At 38.7% G+C, this 25,176-nt stretch overlaps 1 protein-coding gene and 1 long non-coding RNA gene across 2 annotated transcripts in view; one reads left to right on the top strand and one right to left on the bottom strand.

The window, feature by feature from the left end:
• Positions 1-2,582: 2,582 nt before the first annotated feature.
• On the bottom strand, positions 2,583-12,688 carry LOC103510221. The gene is made up of 8 exons (XM_017444488.2): positions 11,530-12,688; positions 10,633-10,871; positions 10,014-10,096; positions 9,121-9,256; positions 7,873-8,190; positions 3,716-6,895; positions 2,998-3,423; positions 2,583-2,689 (listed from the first exon to the last, which is right to left on the bottom strand). The coding sequence occupies exons 1-8, from the start codon at positions 11,829-11,831 to the stop codon at positions 2,583-2,585; spliced, it is 4,791 nt and encodes a 1,596-aa protein (XP_017299977.1). The 5' UTR covers positions 11,832-12,688.
• Positions 12,689-19,163: 6,475 nt separating this feature from the next.
• The window catches only part of LOC113467871, a 12,630-nt gene continuing 6,617 nt past the window's right edge, over positions 19,164-25,176 (top strand). The window contains exon 1 of the long non-coding RNA XR_003391804.1: positions 19,164-20,486. This is a non-coding gene — a long non-coding RNA (uncharacterized LOC113467871). The remainder of the gene's footprint in view (positions 20,487-25,176) is intronic.

The following is a 25,176-nucleotide window of genomic DNA, read 5'->3' on the forward strand; positions in this document are numbered from 1 at the left end:
CTGTTTAAACGAGAAGACCCGCCCACCTGTGAAAAGTGCGACGCCCCCCTTACAGTAGAACACATCCTGTTGTCCTGCCAGAATATGCGATTCCGCCCGAGCTCCTTCACCAACCTTTCCATGTCCGATATCCTGAAAGATGACCCTTCCTCCATTGACGTCCTCATGCGTTTCTTGAAAAGAAACAATTTCCTCAAACTCCTTTAGATAGTTTTTTCTTTTTTCTGCAAATGGCCTTGTTGCTAAATTGTATCAAAAATAAATAATATTTCCACTTACCATTGATATTGCTAGCTGTATCATCTCTTCCTACAGTTCCATTGATAGTTGTCATATTTCCAATTTCTGCTCCTTCAACTTTACCGGTAGTAGTATCACTACTTGCGGTTGTTACACTGGTGGTAGTCGTGCTGTTAGTTGCAAGCACCTCAACACTCCCACTGCCAACATCTCTCTTGTTTCTTGGCGAACCAATAGGTTTGACAGTCATCCCATAGTCCAAACTTTCATGAACCGGAATACCATGAACGAATTTGAGCGTTTGTAGTTTGGCTTCCTCCGTGGTATGAACTGTCCACAACTTCCTCCTGAAGTTAATTTGCACGCCGTCCTTATTCGTCATTAATTCCCGCAATTATGGAGATTTTTATTGGACAGTGAACACTCAATCTCAATTGGATTCACGGTCACTTTTCGTCAATTTGCCTATAATAAATCATTACATTATAATGAATAAAATTATGATAGGTCATATAGAATGCATCCTTTACAAACTTACCTAATATCAATTTAGTTTTGGTGGGTTTGGGGATGTCCATAATTTTAGGAGGGGTGGGCCATCTCGTTCGGGTCGCAATGGTCACAGTAGCATCATCCGATCCAATGCCATACTTCTTCAAATTGTGCGACTCGCCCGAATCCTGAATAGACGGATAGAGATCCTCCAAACTTCTGCGGGCTCTTCCTCGCGTGGTTGCGGGTGGGGTTGTGGGTGTGGTCGGTGTTGTGCGGGGTCGGATAATGTCCAAGTCATGTTTGAACTTCTTCATCTTCACTCTTCTCACTCCATCCCGGAAATACTCCCTGCTAGCGCTGTTATTGCAGCAGTTGGAGTAAGGATCGTCTTCGATTTGGCCCATGTATTCCGTCATTTCTGGTGATAGAGTGGTGGTGTCAGCATTTCGGCGACGGCGTGCCAGCTTCTTGCGTTGCATGATGGATCGCATGAGAATGTCGACGGAGATTTTGTAATTCCCAAAGGACCCTGAAAAGAACGGAAGATTTTTGTTAGGCCAGCCACTCACTATATGGTAGACCCTGACAGGGGGACCTGTTCAGCCGTACCTGTCAGGTCTACCTGATAGTGAGTGGCTGTCCTACAGTAAGAGATCCCGCGAAAGAATCAAGTTTAGATACAATGAGATAGTTAAATTTATTATGCTAGTGTTTTTCGTCGTGAAAGGTGTGTTCCTGTGCTTTCTTTGTTTTTAATGAGACCCTTAAAAGTCTACATGGCCGACTCTGTTTGTAAAGGTCCATATTGAAATTTAATTTTTCCAACTTCATACTTCACAATGTACCCACCATATTTCTCACTAAAAGATCAAGATGTACTAAATATCAATGGGGGGATAAATCTATACTTCTGGAGAATACGAAAAACATGCTAATTAGACCAATGTCATTTCAAACTCTGAACGAGCGTGCTCGCTTCAATGACCATATTGTCTGTACGGTTCTCAAAATCTTTTAACGATACGTTGAATTTCTTCTCGATTTTCCTAATGTTTTCTATGTTGAATTGGGTCATTCCATCATAGTCAAACAGTGTTGGTTCGGTAGCGTTAGTGATAGACGTTGTTAGGACAGTGGTCCATGTTGGTGATTCTCGTTCTTCATACCAATCCATCACTTCTAACTCAGAATCAGAGTCTAGATCTTCGGAGTTCGTAATTACCAAACCGTATGGTGACCATTGCAACGTGTACGGTGTCGTCAGATCCTCCAGTTTTAGACTGAACCGTTTCTCCACCTCTGAAATTACAGAAAAAAATTGATAGATAAATCTAATATATAAAAATGTAACTATTTTTTTTTCACTCCCTTTCCGTCATTATTAATTAACAAGTTTACCCACCAAACCGTATGGTGACCATTGCAATGTGTACGGTGTCGTCAGATCCTCCAGTTTTAGACTGAACCGTTTCTCCACCTCTGAAATTACAGAAAAAAAAATTGATAGATAAATCTAATATATAAAAATGTAACTATTTTTTTTTCACTCCCTTTCCGTCATTATTAATTAACAAGTTTACCAAATTCGTTCACCTCCATTAATTCACGCAATTATGGAGATTTTTATTGGACAGTGAACACTCAATCTCAATTGGATTCACGGTCACTTTTCGTCAATTTACCTATAATAAATCATTACATTATAATCAATAAAATTATGATAGGTCGTATAGAATGCATCCTTTACAAACTTACCTAATATCAAATTAGTTTTGGTGGGTTTGGGGATGTCCATAATTTTAGGAGGGGTGGGCCATCTCGTTCGGGTCGCAATGGTCACAGTAGCATCATCCGTGGACGATGGGATCTTCAAGGTATTCCATGAAGCGGTCTGCACCTCGCTTCTCTCGGTGGTAGACGGTGCGGAATTTCACTCTCGAGGATGGTGGAGGCTCTGAAAGAAAGCAGAAAAATGACGGAAGGCATGAAACTGGTTTCACCGATGTTGATAGCAAGGAAACTAAATCAAGATTTCCACTCTTATCCGAAACTGTGTAGTAGTCCTAAACAAAAATGGACGCGGCACACAAGGGATCGAGAAGAGATCACCTTAATATCATAATATCCAAAACTGTCTGCAAAAACTAAGAGGAGGAATTCCCGACTGTTTTCAAATCTGTCTTACATAATCTTAGTCGAATCTGCGGTGAGGAATTTGAATCGCATTTAGCACCACCATTGGGAACTGTTCATCCAACGTACTATCGCTATAGAGCGATTCAGCACCCAATTGCCCACAGATGGTCACCCATCCAGAGCAATCGTGTGCTGCTGGCTTTGCCCCATAAGACGAAGGAGTATCAGATAAGTTGTATTTTCCTTTCGGAAACTGGATCGATTTTCCACTTTTCAAATCTTCAATATGCATTTTGTTCTCAAATAGTTTTTCCTTCTGCAATAGCTCCATTGCATCAATATCTCGTTTTGGTCTCTTTTTGTACTTGTTCATATCCCAGTAGTCCTCTGGTAACAGTCGTATGGTGGTTGTTGCCTTTGTGGAAGCTAAAGTAACATCGAATTGTCCTAGCATGTACATGAATTCCTCCTCGTAGGCTCCACTTCCTGTTAAATGTGTAACCTCTACTTCAGCTGGATCTTGCACCAAGTAGTCAAATCCTTTTGTTGTATGTCTGGGTGTTTTTCAAATCTTCAATATGCATTTTGTTCTCAAATAGTTTTTCCTTCTGCAATAGCCCCATTGCATCAATATCTCGTTTTGGTCTCTTTTTGTACTTGTTCATATCCCAGTAGTCCTCTGGTAACAGTCGCATGGTGGTTGTTGCCTTTGTGGAAGCTAAAGTAACATCGAATTGTCCTAGCATGTACATGAATTCCTCCTCATAGGCTCCACTTCCTGTTAAATGTGTAACCTCTACTTCAGCTGGATCTTGCACCAAGTAGTCAAATCCTTTTGTTGTATGTCTGGGTGGCGTGGATAACCTCAGAAATCGTCGAACCCTCTTGACTGTGTTATTTTTCCCAGTTCTTTTCGACGAAACCTTTTCTTTGTTTCTTTTTTCATCTCGTTCTGTTTGACTCTCTAGATCTGGTATTTCTATGTCTGCTTTAGTTTCAGTTTTTTCTTCAGATTCTTCTTCTGCATTATTCGTGTTCACGTGAGGTACTTTCGTAGTTTTACTTGGTTTTTTCAGTATTTCTCTAACACTCTCATCGGTATCGAAATATTCTTTTGTATACAATACTTTACTTCCATCATATTCTTTGACATATCTGAATTTCCTGGGCGTTGTTACATATACTTCTTCATTTTCGGGTTCATAATATGATCCCGTCTCTGATTCAGACGATACCAATGATTTTTCTGTAAAGTTGTAATATTTTGCGTGTTTTCTTCTTAATAACACTTTCTGCTTTCGTTTTCGGAAACCCTTCATGAGTCTTCTTGCCTTTTCTTCAACTTCAGCAGTTTCCTTAATAGAACCGCAAGAGTGGAAATTCAACTGTTTTATTTTTTCTTCATCGTCCAACTCAGGACCTCTTTTTTTCTTCCTTTCGACATAGTCCAAACTGTCATAATATTCATGTCGATTACGGTATTTAATATCTTTTATTTTAACTTCTTCACTCCCGGAATCAAGTTTCTTTTTCTTTTCTTCGATCGATTTCTTTTTTGAACTTCTTGCATGCGAACTTTTTACTTCTGATTGACTTCTTGATTTTTCTTTGTGTTCTTCCTCACTTGTTTCAAAATCAACTCCTTTATTAACAGGTCTATCTTCTTCACTATAGTCACTCTCATGGTCAGGATCATATGGTGCTCTGGTTCGTATGGTAGTAGTCTCCTTCACTAACTTGAATACTTGATCACCATCCATTATATTTATATCACCTTTCCGCTTTTTTACATGATAATGCAATGGTCCTACTGGTCTCTTCAGGGTTACTTTCTGTGTAACTATATTTCCTTCTAAATGATCAACTTTGAAAACAACCTTTTTATCAAAGATTCGTAGACGAGCTCGCTGATCTTTAGCACCGGCCCTAACGTAGAATGGAATCTTGTTAATGTTAAGCTTTTCTTTTTTCTCTCGCTTTGAATCTCTTCTTCTTTTCAACCTTATATCTTTTATTTTCCAATTTTCATCGAACAATGCATTTATCCTTTCCTTATTTGACTTTGGTCTGGGACGAATTTCTCCTTTTAATGTTCTCCCTTCTAATAACCTTTTCCTTTTGAATTCTTTATAAGACATTGTTGTTCTTTGACGTGAAAGTTTAATGACATGTTGAATGCCATGTTTTAATATTAAGTCTTCAACTTGTTTCTTATTCAAATCCTGAAAATTTAGGGGAATTAGAGTTGTTGTTTCTGGGGCAACGTTCACCATTTCTCCACTTGGAATTTTGAAATAAGGTTGGAAGGGATCAATTTTTCCGTCGTCTTTTTTTGGTTTGTCGTTAGTATTTCTTTCTATTACGGGTTCTTCTGTTATTCGCCACCCTAATTTCAAATGAATGTAATCAGCTTTATTACCAGGCAGAGGGGCAAGTTTATTTCTTATATTACTTAATCTATAAATCTGTTCATTAATTAACCTGTCCCTCCTTTCATTCTCCTTCTTTATTGCAGCAATGAATGGATCTTCTGTTGCAACTTCTGGTGTTATAGGAATAGCTGTTCTTGGAGCTTTAGTTGGTGGATCACCGATCTTTTTGCGTATTGCTTTAGCCAACTTGTGGTGTTCTTCGTCGAAAATTTCATCTTTGTGTTGATAAATAAAATCTCTATTCTCTTCTAAATATTTTTGTATTTCAGCTGAATGTTCGAGTTGATAATCACGGATCCTTCTAAGCTCTTCGGAATTCATATCTTTGATTTTGTTCATGTCAAATTTATCTTTTGAAAATTGGAGTTTATTTTCATTTTGATTATTTTGTTCCTCTACTTTTGGTTCCGGTTTATTGAGTTCTTCGTCATTGCTATAGTAAAAATTTTGTGTAGGGTCAGGAGTTGCTTCTTCCCTTTTGATTTCGTCATCTTCATTCAAGTTAGCCTTACTTTTTCCATCTACAATTTTGGTTAAATCTTCGTAGTTTTCCCATCTCTTCAGTTTGTTTTCTTTAGAATCAGAATCACTATTCTTCACACTTCTTCTCTTGCGATTTGAAATCACTTCGAAAGTTTTCAACAATTCATCAACATGCGAATGCCTTTTGCTCCTATGATTTAAACCGATAAGTTCCTGTAAATCATCTAATATTTCTCTTCTTCTTCTTTTCAAAGGTGAGAAGTAGTTGATTAGATCATGATAATCGTTACTCCTGTCAGCTCTTACAGTTAGGAAATCATTGAGTCTTACAATTGAATCTGGGAATTCAGTTACCAAGTCATCATTTAGAGTGATGTTGAATTTCTTCTCAATATTTCGAATGTTCATAATATTGAAAGGCGTGATGTTCATGTATGTTTCAATACTTTCTGTTACAATATAGTCCGTGGGAGGGTAAGTGGTTTCATTGTTGTTTTCCTCAGGCACATACTCCGTTCTGTTGGGATGTACCCAATATACTGTAGGCACAGGTGGAAGTTCACTTATTTTCAAGTTATGCCTCAGTTCAATGTTTCGTAAGTTTTGCATGTTTATAGTGAACGATGAAGTGTTTAGAATATCTTTTTCACGAACGTACCATTGGTCTAATTCGTTTAACTCTTCGTCTTGGAAGCGTGATACATTTGGATAAATTTCACGCAGTCGTTCATGTTGTCTAAACATTGGATGTATCGGGGCACTATCGTCAGGATGATACGGTTTTAATGTCGTTGTTGTTGTTTTCTCCCTCTCCCATCTCGCGTTCAGTATTCTTGCGATTTCTGCATAACTTTTCGTTGTTGGTGGTGTCATTGTTTTCGCCAGCGAATACTTCCGCTTCATTCTTGGCGTTGTTTTCTTCGTTGCATTCGCTTTCAATAGTTTTCTTCTTTTCTTTTCCGCCAGTTCTGCCGTTGTTAGCATACTGTCAGCGTAAATGCTACTTCTATAATAATCAACATTACCACTATCTGCATAATCCTCATCACTTAGTTTCTCTTTGGCATCATCATCTTCAGCATCCTCTGTTGCTGCCTCAGTGGCTTTGTCTAAAATTTGAAAGATTTCAATTAGGATAGGTAGCTATTACTTCACCATATTTTTAACTTTATTAGCGTTTTTTTTTTTAATTTTTTTATTATTATGTTAGATTTTTTCCTGAAAATTCTAGCAGAGCATTCAAAGTGTTTACCTTTTAACTGTTTTACTTATCTTGAGATCCCTGTGTGTTTTGTTATTATTTTATAGAAGTTCCCTTAAGAACGCCTGTGCATCTTTACACGAACGGGGACTATTTCCGCTATGAAGCATAATGTCAGCATTAATGTCACTTCTATGTATAGGTTTTTATCCAATCTATAACATACCAACACACCCCTAACAATTCCTCTTTCAACAATAAAGTTATGTATGCCATAATGTACAAAGAAATCCTATTGAAGCTCAACTCCATACACAAAAAGCCCAATCAGAGCCTTAGGTGTAGGTGCAAACAGCCCTAAAGGATGGGTTAAGCTTCTACGAATCTACAAATCCTATTGAAAAAAATCTCAAGTTCCTCACCTCCGAAATTTTCGCTGTCAAAAACCGTAAACAATTTCCGGATCTCCGGGTCGGAGAGTTCCGAGTCCGTTACTTATCTTGAGATCTCTGTGTGTTTTGTTATTATTTTATGGAAGTTCCTTAAGAACGCCTGTGCATCTTTACACGAACGTGGACTATTTCCGCTATGAAGCATACTGTCAGCATTAATGTCACTTCTATAGGTTTTTATCCTATCTATAACATACCAACACACCCCTAACAATTCCTCTTTCAACAAATAAAGTTATGTATGCCATATTATCATTATCATTATTTCGTGTCCAGATGTATGCCATAATGTACAAAGAAATCCTATTGAAGCTTAACTCCATACACAAAAGGCCCAATCAGAGGCTTAGGTGTAGGGGCAAACAGCCCTAAAGGATGGGTTAAGCTTATACGAATCTACAAATCCTATTGAATAAAATCTCAAGTTCCTCACCTCCGAAATTTTCGCTGTCAAAAACCGTAAACAATTTCCGGATCTCCGGGTCGGAGAGTTCCGAGTCCGGATTGATTTCCCAGTGCATATCCCTTATAGTGTGATGCCAGGCGACCGGATCGAAGCCGGGCCGCAAGTAATACTCATTGTACGGTAAGTAAGGATGGATGGTTTGGTTCATGGTCTCGATCGGGCGGTAGTCGTTTAGATCGATTTTGGCGCCCATAAAGTAATGCGTGGCGGCCGGTCGATACATTCGGACATCACAATCATCGAGCGACGGTCTATCTAAAGCGGCCTCGATATTTTTTTTGTCACCTACAAAAACAGAGAAAACCAGACACAATCAGGGAAGCCGTTCTGGCACAAGGGGTGTTTTGTTGTTAATAGGCTATTGCTATTGGGTATAAGGCATCGATTACTCTTAGAGCGCGTTTTACCACCGTGTTTGTCCATCTCGGAATTGAGTTGAACATTTTGCTCGTAATTTTCGTGGTTCATTTCACTGCACTTTCTTTGTTTGTGACGAGTTTCGATCCAAACCACGCCAATAGATGGTTGTTCATGCTTCGATGGCATTTTGCCCGTTGAGTTTTTTCTCTATTAAGTCCAGCCAGCAACAGAAGTTAGCTATGTGTGTAGTAGATTTACATTATTAGTTTCACTCGTGTCGAACGTCTTTTTTAAAGGAACAATTTGGTCGCATTTGAGCCGGACAAACAGATTTATACATGCTAGGTATACTAGGTATTCTGGGTAACTCCGTTTCTGTTGACATTCGATTCCGTAAAAGCTTCCAACAGGTACTATTTCTACGCTTGAAGTATTCTAATCTAATAATGGTTCGTTTTATTGACGCATGCACTAATTATTTATTAAAAAAAAAAAAAAAAAAAAAAAAAAAAAAAAAAAAAAAAAAAAACACGATCCAAAAAATTTTTAAAAAAAAAAAAAAAAAAAAAAAAAAAATGATACAGAAAAACCAGAAAAACTTGGACATAGACTTTGACGATATGACGATACAAATATGCAATCCAACAAGTACGTATACAAACAACAAGCACAAAAGCCATATTTTTCTAAAATTTAATTTCGTGACGTCACGACTGTTAAAACTTTTTTTGCTCTTAAGGAAGGGTAATTTAAATTGAATTTCCAAAATAGGAACACCTAGTTTATCTTAAAAAAAGCACATTCAAAATTTTTCCCCCAGAAGCATCATAAATTATGCTGAAATTTCTTCCTTACCTCGAATCTTCCACTGTCGCTCCAGCTCTGGTAGGAACTGACTGTTGTATTCGTCAGGATATTGAACTTTCTCTTTGGGCATGGACAAACCATACACCGACATGGAATGTGCAGGATCCAGCCGCCTCTCTGGTCCCTAAGAAGAGAAATAGGACAATAAATGAAAAATCATGAACTATTAAGGTAGAAATATACTACTATCACGTCACGTGAGCTCATGGGGAGTCAGAAAGATGTAGTTCAAAGTTTTCCCATGATAAGATAATTTCGTTCAGGACAGCTACACTACTATTACTATCACGTCAAGTGAGCTCATGTGACATGACGTGACGGGATGTGATTGTAGTGTAGCTGTTCTGAAAGAAAAAACCTAAAATATTATGAGAAAACTTTGAACTACATCTCTCTGACTCCCCGTGAGATCACGTGACGTGACGTGATAGTAGTGTGTTTCTAACTTGAATTTCTTGTAAAGCAGAGTGGCAACCTCCGTGGCCGACTGGGTATCACACTAGGCTTGCACGCCAGAGGTCCCGGGTTTGATTCCCGGTGGGTCGAAGTTTTTTTTGGCTCTGTGCTTGGAGTTCAGGACTTCAGGGTGCATTCAGCCTCGTGAGTGCAATTGAGTTGCTACTATCGAGTAGCAACCAGTGGTGACATTACCAGTTGAAAATATTGATGATGAATGAGAATTAATAGTAAAGCAGGCACATATGTAATTATGTAGTAATGCTGTGGAACCCACATGAGTTGTGAAAAAGCTATCTGCTTTACCACAAAGATTCATGATTTGTTTGTATACCCACAAAAGTTGTGAAAAAACTCTCTGCTTTACCACAAAGATTTATGATTTGATTGTATTTTACTTTTATCGTACAAGTGTGGTACAATACCTTGTAGTCTTCTTCGCTGTAGGTTTTCCGGATGTCCAAGGACCAGTTCTCAGGAGTTGTATTATTCGGATGAACCTTCTCGTCTGTGGACGAAGAACAGAACAGAATCAGCAATAGGCGAAAATCTGATTCCAAAGAATCTCGATGTTAGAATATTATAGGATAGAGCTTGTTCATAATACCAGCATAGGACTGAAACGTTCCTTTTGCATTAAATATCTTTTTAAGGTTTGGGCCCGTTTCCTAGTTTTGAAGAACACTTCTTAGGATCAATTACTACCACCCTCACCTGTTGAAAGTCTTCACAGCCACAGAATATGGAATCAGGACTTTGACCACATAATAATAGATTTCCAAGGGTTATGTGGCAGAGAACGCCCTGGGCGTAACCTCGTCTAGTGGTTCCTTTCCGGAGTCTGACCATTATGTAGACGCCTTGCGCCTTGTGGGTATCTTCCAGTCCAGAGTTTGCTAGGCCAGGTAATTGCGTTTACGTTGATTTACCTTGCGGGTGTCTGACCATTATGTAGACGCTACATTACCTTGCGGGTACTTTTTGGTCCATTATAACGCTATATTATCTTGCGGATATTTGACGAATATGGAGATACTACGTTACCTTTCGGGTAGGTCCCGGTCCATAGTTTGCGAGGCCAGGTGATGGCGCTCACCAGGTGGTGCTTCATGTCCGGGTAATTCTCCAGCAAGTTGTCCATTAGCATCTTTGAGTCGAACATGTTGGTGGCTTTGGTGAAGCGTGTGGTGCGTTTTGTGGACGAGGCGCGCAGTCGCGCATACTTGGCCTCGTACTTCTTGGTGAACATGTTCTCCCGCGAGTCCTGCTGGAAGAACCGTTTCCTGGAGAATAGAGAGAGAAAGAAGGAGACCGTACTAAAGAACGAAGCACAATATTTTAAAAATATTGTATCAAATACACAAGATCTTGTTTAGACTGCGGAAGTAAAGGGACTTTTTAGTCTCATTCGAACAGGATATACAAGGTGAATTTTATTCCATTCTTTTCAGTGGACTACTCAGTCAATGAGTCAGATCCTAAACTTGCGATACCCAAAGGTCTTCAGGATATAACTCATTAACTGAGTAATAAATAGATGCCGTTTCTTTGTGTTATCATACCACAACTTTGGTGCTCACTACGGCATTGTAGAATTTTCAAAATATACATCTCAATAATAACAATACCCAAAAGTTTATCTACCATGTGAGCAACGGTCGCTATGCAATGCAAATTTGTCTGAGATAGCTACTCACTTTCCTCACGAGGCTGAGTGGGCCCCGCAACAGCCAGTCACGGGATCAATCATTTGATACAAATTTCTTGACCCCGCGCATTGACAACTAAACCATGGGATATGAAGAAAAAAACTGAAAGATAAAGTAAAAGGCTCGTCCATCTACTCGTCGAAAATTAAAAATCGTGGTCCGATAACTCAACCCGAATTTTACTAAAAATAGATGAGAAGTAATAGAAAATAAAAATAAACTTAACACTCACTTGTATGTATTCTTTTCATACAAATTGGTCGTCGTGAAGAGGAACTTGTTGAGGGGCGTCTTGACGTCACACTCCGTCAAGTACTTGTAGCTGATGTTGTCGAAGGAATGGATGGACTCGTTGAATTTAACCTTATGCCCGAGCACATTCTCAATGTAGTCCACAGAACCGTTGATGTTCTGCTTGAACCCGATGAGGCCGAAGTTGCCCTTGTCCTTGTGTTTGAGGGCGGTCAGTATGGGGTGTTCACAGAAGATGCCCCGGAGTTGGAAGACCAGGACGGTGAAGAGATTGAGGAGCATGCTGGGGACTTAGTAAAGAGCCAGAAAGGGAGGAAGGTGTCCCAAAACTGTGGAAAGACTTAGTAAAAGAGCCAAAAAGGACAGGTAGCCCAAAGCTATGGAGGATACTTTGGATGGAAGACCTGGTACGTTGAGGCTTTTCCTTGATTCGGCTTTGTAAATGTCCAAGTCACCTGGTTCTTTGATTTGCCATTGGAATCTTCAACACGTACGTTTTAAGGTTGAAGTTTTTACGTTTTTCTTTTTAACGCTTTCATATTCTTTCTAAATTTTCAAAAAAGCCGTTTTCCACTTGAACACTAACAAATGCCGCCATTGTGGCAATGAGTTCTTTCGATTTGTTTTATGGACGTACAGTTATGTCATTTTGAATTATCATCACAGTCTGTATTTGACACTAAACTTAAGTCATTTTTACCAGGTACATTCTGTGATAAACAATAAAAAGCACTTCCTATTACAGTGAAACTAGTAAGCAGTTATGATCCGTACTCAAATATTTAGCTGTTGAAACAATTTTACGAAATAAAATTTTATTATGATATGTAATTAGTTGATTACTATTTCATGTAAAGAAGGACCTAGTAATTTTGAACACAAATGACTTTCTTTGCTAAGCTATTACCGGAATAATGTGAGGAGTGAAGTTATTTAGGTCTTAGCACATTTCACTGTGAAATTCACCAACACACATCACCAACTATGATCAGTCACAACCACATAACTAACAAGTGATTAAAAACTACACCTTTTGGTTAGCCGGAGGACTATTTAGACTTTAGACAGACTGGGAATTTTGGGACTTAGTTTTCAGTCCCTTTGGATGGACCCCCTCTCCTAGGTCCAGGGTTTCAGGGGCTGAGGTGTTAGGACATATAGCGTTATCACAGGACTCCATCAAAATGTCATCGACAACTCTTATCACTCACATTTTGAAGTCCATCTGTGTTTCGATGAGTACTGCACAAGTCTTCCTGTTGGTTTATGTCCTTCTTCATTTAGCTGGGCGTCACCATCGGATGGAGAATTTTCTTATCCCTGAGTCCAACAAATTCCCAGTTTTTCAAGATTTGTGTAAGTCACTTTTAGTTTACAATCCAGTCGTAGGTCAAGCCAGCCTAGTTAGCTTAGTTGGTAGTGCATCTGCCTTGTAAGCGCTAGGCCGCGGGTTCGATTCCCGCCCGGGGCGGATTTTAGCCCTACAAGGCCCTACACTTGAATTTAGACCACGCTACGCCACTGATCAGAGGTATGTTTTTAGAGAGCACAGAAAATGGACATTATGTGTCTATCATATATGATACCCACGGTACGCAATGGGTTAAAATTTTTTTAAACATGAATGGAAAGCGTAGGTAGTTTTGAAAATGCATTTACTAATGAAATGTTCAGGCTAAAAGCCCACTATACCTAATTATTGCACAGTTGCGTTCCAAAGCTAATACAATTTATTATTATTCTGACCCTCTTATGTACATTCTGATTCCTGCCATTAGAGTTAGGGAGACTTTAGGGTACAATAGTCCTACATACTGGACTCAGTACACAGGAATTTCGTTAGTAATGTTTCAAAGTAATGTTAGAGAGCATTTAGGGTAAAATAGTTCGAGGTAGGAACATACTGGACTCAGCACCCAGGAATTTCGTTAGGAAAGTCCCCCATTTCTATTTTCAATGGAATATTCGGATAACAACCAAGTGCAACGTTGCCTAATCTCACAGTGATCGATTGGAAACTGGTGCATTCAATATGCTGTTGTCAAAAGTGGATTTTCACACTCAAGCCATTCGGTTTGCAGATAAAAAGATGAAATATTGTCATTTATGACAAAACTTCGATTGTACCTTTCAAGAGGCACCACCTTGGGGTAAAGGGTAAACAACTGTCAAATGTGTGGCGATAGCTCCTGTTTGGTGTGTAGAGTCTTATATGACAATTAAGAATCCCTAACAGCGCCACACGATCTGTTTTCTCCGTCAAGAGGTTTCCGTAAAGTCCAAGACAACATGGCCCTCAAGACGGCTGACTCCAAGTTGTGTCAACTACGACTGTTCAAAATTTCCAACCCACCTATCCTTTGGAACATTGATTGTTCCCGGATAGATGGGCAGTGTGTACCGTTCTTGTATGAATGTGAAAATAAAGGCCATAATAATAATAATAATAATAGTGCTTATTTATACTGCTCGCATAGGACTGAAAAGTCCCTTTACTCCAGCAGTAGGCTACTACTATTATTGTGGTCAAATTCTCAAATTATATGAGGATAAAATTCCATACCTCGGCTGGGATTGAACCCACGCCCTCCTGTTTAACAAGCGAGCGTCTTGACCACTACACCACCGAGGTAGGTTGAACATACTCATATTAGGTACCTATGTTTAAATTCTCATTAAATTAGTACCATTATTACACGTATTACCTTTCGAGAAATAGGTGAAGTAGATAGTTATATGTACCACCTACATTTTGGTGGAGATGCCAAAATTACCGCTCAAATTTTCTCTTCACCCCTTTACACCAAAACTGGTCTAAACATTTTGTCTGCTCATAATTAGGTATCTTCTCGGAAGTAGGTATGAAGTGAAAGGTAAACCCAAATCTGAAATGTTTCTTCATTTGGGATTGCATTGTGAGGTATGGAATCCTCCCTTGTACCTAAATACCCCTTAGGTACCCTGTCCTAATATTATGTAGCGTACTTGGAAATTCCCTGTGGAACTCATAAGCGGTTTCCTTAACAACAATATTCCCTATTGCTACATATTCCCTATTATGTTACATATTCCCTATTTTGTAAAGTGTGTTATCACTCCATTATTATTGGTGGTCAGGGCGTTTTTAGGGGGTCCGTCCGGGGCTATTTGACCGGGCGCGGGCTTTTCGAGGGACCCGGAACCAGCTTTTTCAAATAATAATAATAATAATCGCCTATTATGCCTTGAGAAATCCTTGAAAATATTGATGGAATTAAAGGAATATTTCTATAGGATAAAAAAAATGTTAGAAAAGCCCCATTTTTGAAGCTATCACCCCGAGCCCCGGTTAGCCTGAGAGCGCCCCTGTTGATGGAAAGGGGAACTCCATGTGAGGGCGAACATGCTGAATTTCTCTCATATAACTTCTCACGTTTTTGGTCGGTTTGCAACTTTTGACCTGATGGTACAGTGGTTCGTTGCTTCGTTGGTTTGGGTATCTTATGCTAAATGATCCTGAATGTAGGTCACATGAGACTATGAGAGTTATGGTGAATGTTATAATAATAATAATAATAATAATAATAATAATAATAATAATAGTGCTTATTTATACTGCTCGCATAGGACTGAAAAGTCCCTTTACTCCAGCAGTAGGCTACTACTATTACTGTGGTCAAATTCTCAAATTAAATTGAGGATAAAATTCCATACCTCGGCTGGGATTGAACCCACGCCCTCCTTTTTACCAGGCGAGCGCCTTGACCACTACACCACCGAGGCAGGTTATCACCGACATTAGAAAGGGTAGGCCCTATCTAAGCCTAACACCTGAGTGTTTGATCTATTTCACTGTTTCTTTGTAATATTGATCTGTTTCGTTGTTTCTTTGGCGTTTTCCAGGCACTCTCATTCAGCTTCCCACGGACAAGCCCAAATCTCAGCGGTTTTAACCTCCATTCGGTGACAAGCTATCCGCCTCCTCACCTAGCCTGAGCTGGGAAAAGCCAGCAGTACGGGATTGGCCAGATGGTCACCCATTCAGATGTTGCTTAACTTGTCGACCCATCGAGAAGTGGTCTATTCAACGTGCTAAAAAAAAACTTTGTTGCCAGCCTAGTTAGCTTAGTTGGTAGTGCGTCTGCCTTGTAAGCGCTAGGCCGCGGGTTCGATTCCCGCCCGGGGCGGAATTTTTCTCTGCAACAATCGAAGTTTCCTCTGCAACAATCAAAGTTTTCACTGCAACAATCGAAGTTTCCACTGCAACAATCCAAGATTCCACTACAACAATCAAAGTTCTCTCAGTAACAATCTCCAAGCTTCCATTACTATCGTAATAATCGCAGTTTCCTCAGCAAGAATCCAAGTTTTCTCAGCAAAAATCGATAGCTTTCCATAACCATAGCAACATGTGGCTCAAATTTCTGAAATCTCTTTCCCTGGTAATCACTAACATCCTTATCACAGCATACAACATCTATTACCTTAATGTACATCATGAGCTCAGCTTTATACCTTTGAGAGTGTTTCAACACCATTGAAGTTCATCCCTTTGAGAGTATTCCAACACCATTGAAGTTTATCACCATTGAAGTTCAACTCTTTGGGAGTGTTCCAGCACCATTGAAGTGCGTCCCTTTGAGAGTATTTCAACACCATTGAAGTTAATATCTTTGAGAGTGTTTCAACATTATTGAAGTAAATATCTTTGAGAGTGTTCAAGTACCTTGAAGTTCATCTCTTTGAGAGTGTTCCAACACCATTGAAGTTCATATATTTGAGACTGTTCTAACACCATTGAAGTCCATACCTTTGAGAGTATTCCAATACCATTGAAGTTCATCTCTTTGAAAGTGTTCCAACACCATTGAAGTTCAGCTCTTTGAGAGTTCCTGTACCATTGGAGTTCTTATCTCTGAGACTGTTCTGGTGGGTACCATTGAGATTATGGACTATCAAGAGCGTAGAGAGAAGCCGCTCCAAGAACGATCTCTTTCAAGGCGATCAAAACAATGGAGTTTGGAGTGACTCATTCTAAGGCGTTCAAAAGGTGTGGACGGTTTCAGTCATCGATCGACCGACCGTGTGTGAACACAGCTTAAAATCATCAAATTTACCGCGATGTATTGATCTAGAATTCAGGGATTTCCAACTTCCATGTGTATGCGGGCCACATGCTACATTGGCAGGTACTTCGCGGGCCACATACACAGGGGAGCAGGCCCGTATCCAGGATTTTCTTGAGGGGAGATGGTGGATGCTCCATTTTCGAAGTCCACCCCATAGTAAACGAGCAAAGATTAAGCCCGAGGGGGTCCACTCAAAGGAATAGGTCTGGTGGGCCACATGTGGCTCGTGGGCTGCTAGTTGAAAATCGCTGATCTAGATCTAGAACGACATTTGTGTCTTTGCGACAAGCATTCATGCTTAACACAAAATATCTTTCCTTCGTCAAGTTAAAACGAAGAACTTGCTTCGTTCAATTAGTCCATGCACAACGTAATACCTGAGCATACCATTCTGCAAGCACCAACTTTCTTTGTTCCAATTCCCTACTGGCACAGAGACTATTGGCAATGCAGATTTTTTGCCAAGTACGACTTGATTCTATAAAGTACAAACTTTCTATTGTCGTAAATCTTTGTAGACAAGGCTCAGAATGGTATTGGGCTGGTATACTCGTTATAGCTGCTAGAATTGAGCTAGGATCTATGATCTATGTAATAAGCTAATAGGTTTACTACTATAGTAACAGGATAGATAGATAGCTAGATAGATTAATCGTACTTGATGAATTGATGAATGTGATTTTTCAGGATAGGGTTGATAGTTTGGTACCGTTGATGGATCAAATAAAAATCCAATATCTAACCAATTTTGAACCAATTTTACCGGACCAATTCTCGTCCAAATTCAATGTGATGTCAATCCTTTTTATCCAGCTAAAGCACCGACCTTTTTTTTACTAATAGGTATAAGGCATTAGGAAGTAATATACCCCTACTTTGTGAACAATATTCTTCCTCTCAAATCAGACTTAGACAAGTTTGTCCAATCAGATGTTTGGAACTGATTCTTCAGTGCAGCTTGACAGCCAGCATTTTGTTCATAAATACCTCTACGGTCCCCAGTGAGCTAAGGACATACATACCTACTTAGGAACATTATTATTATTATTATTATTATTATTTTTTTGCACGTTTTACCCATTTTTTTTGTGTTTTACCTTGAACATTGTGTGTTTTACCTATTTAAAAATTAGGTTAACAATTGGAGTCACATTCCCGAACAATCTTTGGAGTGATTAATTAATTAGGGTAAGTGTACCATTTATTGGCCCACCTGTATCATACGCCACATAAGTCTGAACTGGACGAAATTTTTCAAGATCCAATTTCATCAAAAGAAAGGGTTTAAAGACTGCTATCGAACCAGTGCTATTCAAAAATTGTAGTCATAAAAACAAAAATTAGAAAAATAAATGTGGGCAGGTGGGCCAATAAATGGTACGTTTTTTAGGTGGGCGAATAAATGGTACACTTACCCTATTTTAATTATATCAAAAACTAGTGATCCAAATTGTGTCAACCATTGGTCTAAGTACGCAACTACGCAACTACGCCTGAGACCTCAGGCCAGTCAACCTATCTGATCGCTATTATTATGTTACAAGAGAGAAAGCATGCAATTTGAGATTTAGTTGCAATAATTGTATTCCATATAATAGGGTAAGTGTACCATTTATTCGCCCACCTAAAAAACGTACCATTTATTGGCCCACCTGTACCATACGCCATTTCTAATTTTAGCTCTTACCGTTCTCGAGATATTTTGTTTACTGGCAGGCAGACAGATAGAAGGACAGACAGACACACGCACGGACAAATGGCTGAAACTTTGGATTCGGGCTCTAGGGACCTCAAAACGTGTTTTGGCACTAAAAACTGACCATCGAAATTTTGACCCGATTACATTACTTTCCTTTCTATATAAGCAAAGTAAAAAGGGGTACCGACTTCTGGGACAAACAGTAGATATTTGCATATCAACATTAGCTGGTATTTGCTGTCTAGCTTCATAATCTTTATTTAGATATATTTAGTCATCAAGATTTAGTAATAAATTTGTGATTTATGTTATTCTATAAAAAAAAATAGACTTCTAATGATTATGAGGTGTTAGTAGAATAAGTTTATTTTATAAGTTTATTTATAAAATTAATTGCCAATAAGTGCTTTCTTGGCTACCGCTTTCCTATGGTAAGCAATAAATTGTTTTTATTAAGGAAAGTAAAAAGGGGTACCGCACAGGACTTCTGGGACAAACAGTAGATATTTGCATATCAACATTAGCTGGTATTTGCTGTCTAGGTTCATAATCTTTATTTGGATATTTAGTCATCAAGATTTAGTAATAAATTTGTGATTTATGTTATTCTATAAAAAAATAGACTTCTAATGATTAGGTATGTGGTGTTATATTTTGTAAATAAACTTATTTTATAAGTTTATTATTTATAAAATTAATTGCCAATAAGTGCTTTCTTGGCTACCGCTTTTCTACGAGTATGGTAAGCAATAAATTGTTTTTATACAGTTCAGAAGTAGAGTGGCATGGTATAACATCATCCATAGAAGCTGTTCTTACTAGTGTTTCTCATTTGTATTTTTGTTTAATTACCTACCTTATTAAATAATTTATACTGTTTGGGACTAGGAATTCCCATTACGGTTCCGTAATCCGTATGCTTACTAGTACATTTGGTTACCAATTTAGTTTTGTTGGTGATTTGTCTCAACAACTTTTCGAGTCATAAATTTTCATTTGTAATCATCGGCTTTTTTTTTAGTTATTTACGTAACATCTTTTCAACCACTGAAATAATTGAACTTTTCTCTGCAACAATCGATTTTTTCTCTGCAACAATCGAAGTTTCCTCTGCAACAATCAAAGTTTTCTCTGCAACAATCGAAGTTTTCACTGCAACAATCGAAGTTTCCACTGCAACAATCCAAGATTCCACTACAACAATCAAAGTTCTCTCAGTAACAATCTCCAAGCTTCCATTACTATCGTAATAATCGCAGTTTCCTCAGCAAGAATCCAAGTTTTCTCAACAAAAATCGATAGCTTTCCATAACTATAGCAACATGTGGCTCAAATTTCTGAAATCTCTTTCCCTGGTAATCACTAACATCCTTATCACAGCATACAACATCTATTACCTTAATGTACATCATGAGCTCAGCTTTATACCTTTGAGAGTGTTTCAACACCATTGAAGTTTGTCCCTTTGAGAGTGTTTCAACACCATTGAAGTTCGTCCCTTTGAGAGTGTTTCAACACCATTGAAATTCGTCCCTTTGAGAGTGTTTCAACACCATTGAAGTTCGTCCCTTTGAGAGTATTCTAACACCCTTGAAGTGTGTTCCTAACTACCATTGAAGTTCAACTCTTTGGGAGTGTTCCAGCACCATTGAAGTTCATCTTGAGACTGTTCTAATACCGTTGAGATTATGGAGTATCAAGAGCTCACCTTTATCCCTTTGAGAGTGTTTCAACACCATTGAAGTTAAAATCTTTGAGAGTGTTTCAACATTATTGAAGTTAATATCTTTGAGAGTGTTCAAGTACCTTGAAGTTCATCTCTTTGAGAGTGTTCCAACACCATTGAAGTTCATATATTTGAGACTGTTCTAACACCATTGAAGTCCATACCTTTGAGAGTATTCCAATACCATTGAAGTTCATCTCTTTGAAAGTGTTCCAACACCATTGAAGTTCAGCTCTTTGAGAGTTCCTGTACCATTGGAGTTCTTATCTCTGAGACTGTTCTGGTGGGTACCATTGAGATTATGGACTATCAAGAGCGTAGAGAGAAGCCGCTCCAAGAACGATCTCTTTCAAGGCGATCAAAACAATGGAGTTTGGAGTGACTCATTCTAAGGCGTTCAAAAGGTGTGGACGGTTTCAGTCATCGATCGACCGACCGTGTGTGAACACAGCTTAAAATCATCAAATTTACCGCGATGTATTGATCTAGAATTCAGGGATTTCCAACTTCCATGTGTATGCGGGCCACATGCTACATTGGCAGGTACTTCGCGGGCCACATACACAGGGGAGCAGGCCCGTATCCAGGATTTTCTTGAGGGGAGATGGTGGATGCTCCATTTTCGAAGTCCACCCCATAGTAAACGAGCAAAGATTAAGCCCGAGGGGGTCCACTCAAAGGAATAGGTCTGGTGGGCCACATGTGGCTCGTGGGCTGCTAGTTGAAAATCGCTGATCTAGATCTAGAACGACATTTGTGTCTTTGCGACAAGCATTCATGCTTAACACAAAATATCTTTCCTTCGTCAAGTTAAAACGAAGAACTTGCTTCGTTCAATTAGTCCATGCACAACGTAATACCTGAGCATACCATTCTGCAAGCACCAACTTTCTTTGTTCCAATTCCCTACTGGCACAGAGACTATTGGCAATGCAGATTTTTTGCCAAGTACGACTTGATTCTATAAAGTACAAACTTTCTATTGTCGTAAATCTTTGTAGACAAGGCTCAGAATGGTATTGGGCTGGTATACTCGTTATAGCTGCTAGAATTGAGCTAGGATCTATGATCTATGTAATAAGCTAATAGGTTTACTACTATAGTAACAGGATAGATAGATAGCTAGATAGATTAATCGTACTTGATGAATTGATGAATGTGATTTTTCAGGATAGGGTTGATAGTTTGGTACCGTTGATGGATCAAATAAAAATCCAATATCTAACCAATTTTGAACCAATTTTACCGGACCAATTCTCGTCCAAATTCAATGTGATGTCAATCCTTTTTATCCAGCTAAAGCACCGACCTTTTTTTTACTAATAGGTATAAGGCATTAGGAAGTAATATACCCCTACTTTGTGAACAATATTCTTCCTCTCAAATCAGACTTAGACAAGTTTGTCCAATCAGATGTTTGGAACTGATTCTTCAGTGCAGCTTGACAGCCAGCATTTTGTTCATAAATACCTCTACGGTCCCCAGTGAGCTAAGGACATACATACCTACTTAGGAACATTATTATTATTATTATTATTATTATTTTTTTGCACGTTTTACCCATTTTTTTTGTGTTTTACCTTGAACATTGTGTGTTTTACCTATTTAAAAATTAGGTTAACAATTGGAGTCACATTCCCGAACAATCTTTGGAGTGATTAATTAATTAGGGTAAGTGTACCATTTATTGGCCCACCTGTATCATACGCCACATAAGTCTGAACTGGACGAAATTTTTCAAGATCCAATTTCATCAAAAGAAAGGGTTTAAAGACTGCTATCGAACCAGTGCTATTCAAAAATTGTAGTCATAAAAACAAAAATTAGAAAAATATATGTGGGCAGGTGGGCCAATAAATGGTACGTTTTTTAAGTGGGCGAATAAATGGTACACTTACCCTATGTTCACATTTTTCATTATTCACGTACTTTCAGTTCAGTCTCAAAAAATGACCGACGCGACGAAAACACAACCTTCATATTCAATGCCGCCAACTTTCCTATCATTGCCATAAAAAATCCAACACCACTTACCACCCTCACTCCACTAAAAAGACTCTATAAATCAAAACCATTCAAATACGCTACTTGTAGATTGCGTCTCTCGGAACATTCCAAAACATTTATCTCCCAAACTCCAAATATTGCACACAAATGGTTCGGAATGAATCAAAACACCCCCAACTCCTCAAAAGAGCAACCCTATGGATTGAAAAGACACTTGACTCCGTTTATTCATAATGTTATATGGGGTTTTTATGGGTTTATGTCCCAATAGATCACCCCCTCTTGTTTAAGTATTCAATATGTTTTTCAATAAAAAAGCGATCGTTTTGTTGCCACACGAAGAAGAATATGAAGAAGGAGAAGACAAGAAAAAGGATGAGGAGAGAGAGGAGGGAGAGAAAGAATTAAGAAGAAGAGGGAGAAAGAAGAGGAGAAGAATGAAGAAGAGGGGAAGAAGGAGGAGGAGAATGAAGAAGAGGGGGAGAAAGAAGAAGGGGAAGAATGAAGAAGAGGGGGAGAAAGAAGAGGGGAATAATGAAGTAGAGGAGGAGAAAGAAGAGGGGAAGAATGAAGTAGAGGAGGAGAAAGAAGAGGGGGAAGAATGAAGTAGAGGGGAAGAAAGAGGAGGAGAATGAAGAAGAGGGGAAGGAGGAGGAGAATGAAGAAGAGGGGAAGAAGGAGGAGGAAGAGGAAGAGAAGAAGATGTCTCAGCAAGAACCATCCTGAACGCGCCTTTTAGCTGTCGCGAAGACCAACATCAAGAACATAGATGTAGTTCACCCTTTGCATCTAACGACCTTCGAAAAGGTCGTCGAAACATTTTCTATTTACTTTGGTAACAGAATGGAAAGCGCCCGGTCATTGTAGAAAAACACAAGTACCGCTTATCTGATCTCATTATAGCAGGGCGTTAAAACCGTTTATTTCTATGTACGAACTGTTTAATTTACGAAATGTTTATTTCTATGTAGGTACGAAATGTTTATTTCTATGTACGAAATGAGCTCCATTTGAACTCCGTTCATCAGCACATTATCGCTTGAAGCCAGTTTAAGCTAACAAGACACAAGAGATGTGGAGGTGGTTAGGTGGATTTGTCAAAAACTAGTGATCCAAATTGTGTCAACCATTGGTCTAAGTACGCAACCACGCACTAATCTGAGACCTCAGGGCAGTCAACCTATCTAATCGCTATTATTATATTACTAGAGAGAAAGCATGCAATTCGAGATTTAGTTGCAATAATTGTATTCCATATACCTAATACGGTAATTGTATTCTGGTGATACTTGTTATGTTGGTCTTTGCTTTGTAGGTCTGTAATCTGTATTATGTAGTCGGTTGGGATATTATAGCCCGATTCTATGTAGGTTTAAAATCGCATTCAAGATCCATTTATTTGATGTCGGTCTCTGTGAATGTAAGTGGAGTAATTAGAATTGTTGTTATGTGACTTAGATTCTTAAACCAAACCCAGATAATGTTAACTTCGTCAGCTCCCATGGCGTAGTGGTCACTGCGCTCGCCTTGCACGCGGGAGACCCGGGTTCGATTCCCGGTGGGGTCAAGAAATTTGTATCGTATGAATTAACGTTTTTTATTAAGTTCTAAACTGACATAATTTTACTGTTTTATCAATAATTAATTGACCTTTTTATCAATTGACATATATTACACCTAATTACCTATATTCTCTTTCTTTTAGAATTAAATATTAAAAGCAGATAGCTTTCTAACAGTGGTAACTTAACATAAGTAATTATTTGATTCAACTCGATTACCATAATACCTATTGAAAAGGAGCAAAAAACCTCATTGTACGTAGCAGATTTGAATTCTATTCTGTGTGTACAAACAGTCGATTAGTGGTGAAATTACAGAGTACACAAACCGACCTACTGGGTGACTCAGTCAAATGGTACGATAGTTTTGTTACCAGAACTCAATTAAAAAAGTTAACTATCACGTGTTTCTGGTCACGTCACGTATTGACTGTACACCCCGTATACTTGCAGGAATCACGTGATTAAAACATGTTTGAAATAGTCAGTTTTTGCCATTTCGTCTTCTTCTTTTTCTTTCTTTTTTTGCAAACTGAAATTTACCAATGCAAAGTTGTAATTATCAGAGGCGTAGGGTGAGTTTTTCAAAAGGGGAAACTCTAAACCCATATTTTGCTCGTACCTATAATAAGCCTATCTACTGGTGATTTCATGTCGGTCACTCACGCTTGTCACACAGTTGAAGCTAAAAGCTAAGGCCAGCCACCATCAGGTATAGACCTGATAGTGTGCTCATCAGGTACACCTGACAGGCGGACCTGATCAGGTGTACCTGTCAGGTCTACCTGATAGTGAGGCCTGCAAAACCAAACCTGTGAAAATGATAGGGGCGTTGGAAAAAACTTGTGGCTTTGCAGACCATCGAGCGTCTAAGACCAGCCACTCACTATCAGGCAGACCTGACAGATACACCTGAACAGGTCTGCCTGTCAGGGAAACACGTGCTTCCCTAGCCTCCATGCCTGATACGCCACTGAATTGTATAATCATCTATGTATGTCTGTAGGTTTGTAAGTAGATAAAATTAAAGTATTAAATTACACTTTTTTATAGGACTTAAAGTTGGCACGTACCTTACTATTTGCTATTGGACGTTTCGGGTCTGAATTCCAGACCCGTCTTCAGCAAATTGTCAATGTGTTATCGTTCGCGAACTCCGCGAACTTGTCAATTAGAACATAAAAAACGGAAATGCGAAACAGATAACATTCAACGAAAACGAACCGCACATGAAATTCTTGTGCGGTTCGTTTTTGTTGGCAAACCAAAAATGTCATTTAAGTAGGTATTAAATGTCTGATATACATACATAGAGGTACAAATCACATAATAATATTAGCAATATCGCATGCTAGGCTGCCAGCTATCCTACTGAATAAGACACACTACTTTGTAACCTTCAAAATTAAATCCAAGAACATTATTTTCTCCTGACAAAACAAATTTGCTGCCAAACTTCTGGTAATAAAACTTACAATAATAATTGCTAAAAAAAAAAAAAAAAAAAAAAAAAATTTTCCACCCT

Source organism: Diaphorina citri, unplaced genomic scaffold (assembly GCF_000475195.1).
Source record: "Diaphorina citri unplaced genomic scaffold, Diaci psyllid genome assembly version 1.1 scaffold575, whole genome shotgun sequence".
NCBI classification, from domain to species: domain Eukaryota; kingdom Metazoa; phylum Arthropoda; class Insecta; order Hemiptera; family Psyllidae; genus Diaphorina; species Diaphorina citri.

What these genes read in the sequence shown, in the direction of transcription:
- LOC103510221 (XM_017444488.2), bottom strand. Translation starts at nt 11,831, where the DNA reads ATGCTCCTCAATCTCTTCACCGTCCTGGTCTTCCAACTCCGGGGCATC. An exon ending in TATGAAAAGAATACATACAA is followed by an intron (nt 10,872 to 11,529) that starts GTGAGTGTTAAG and finishes TCTATTCTCCAG; the next exon opens with GAAACGGTTCTTCCAGCAGG. An exon ending in GCGACAGTGGAAGATTCGAG is followed by an intron (nt 8,191 to 9,120) that starts GTAAGGAAGAAA and finishes CTGTTTTTGTAG; the next exon opens with GTGACAAAAAAAATATCGAG.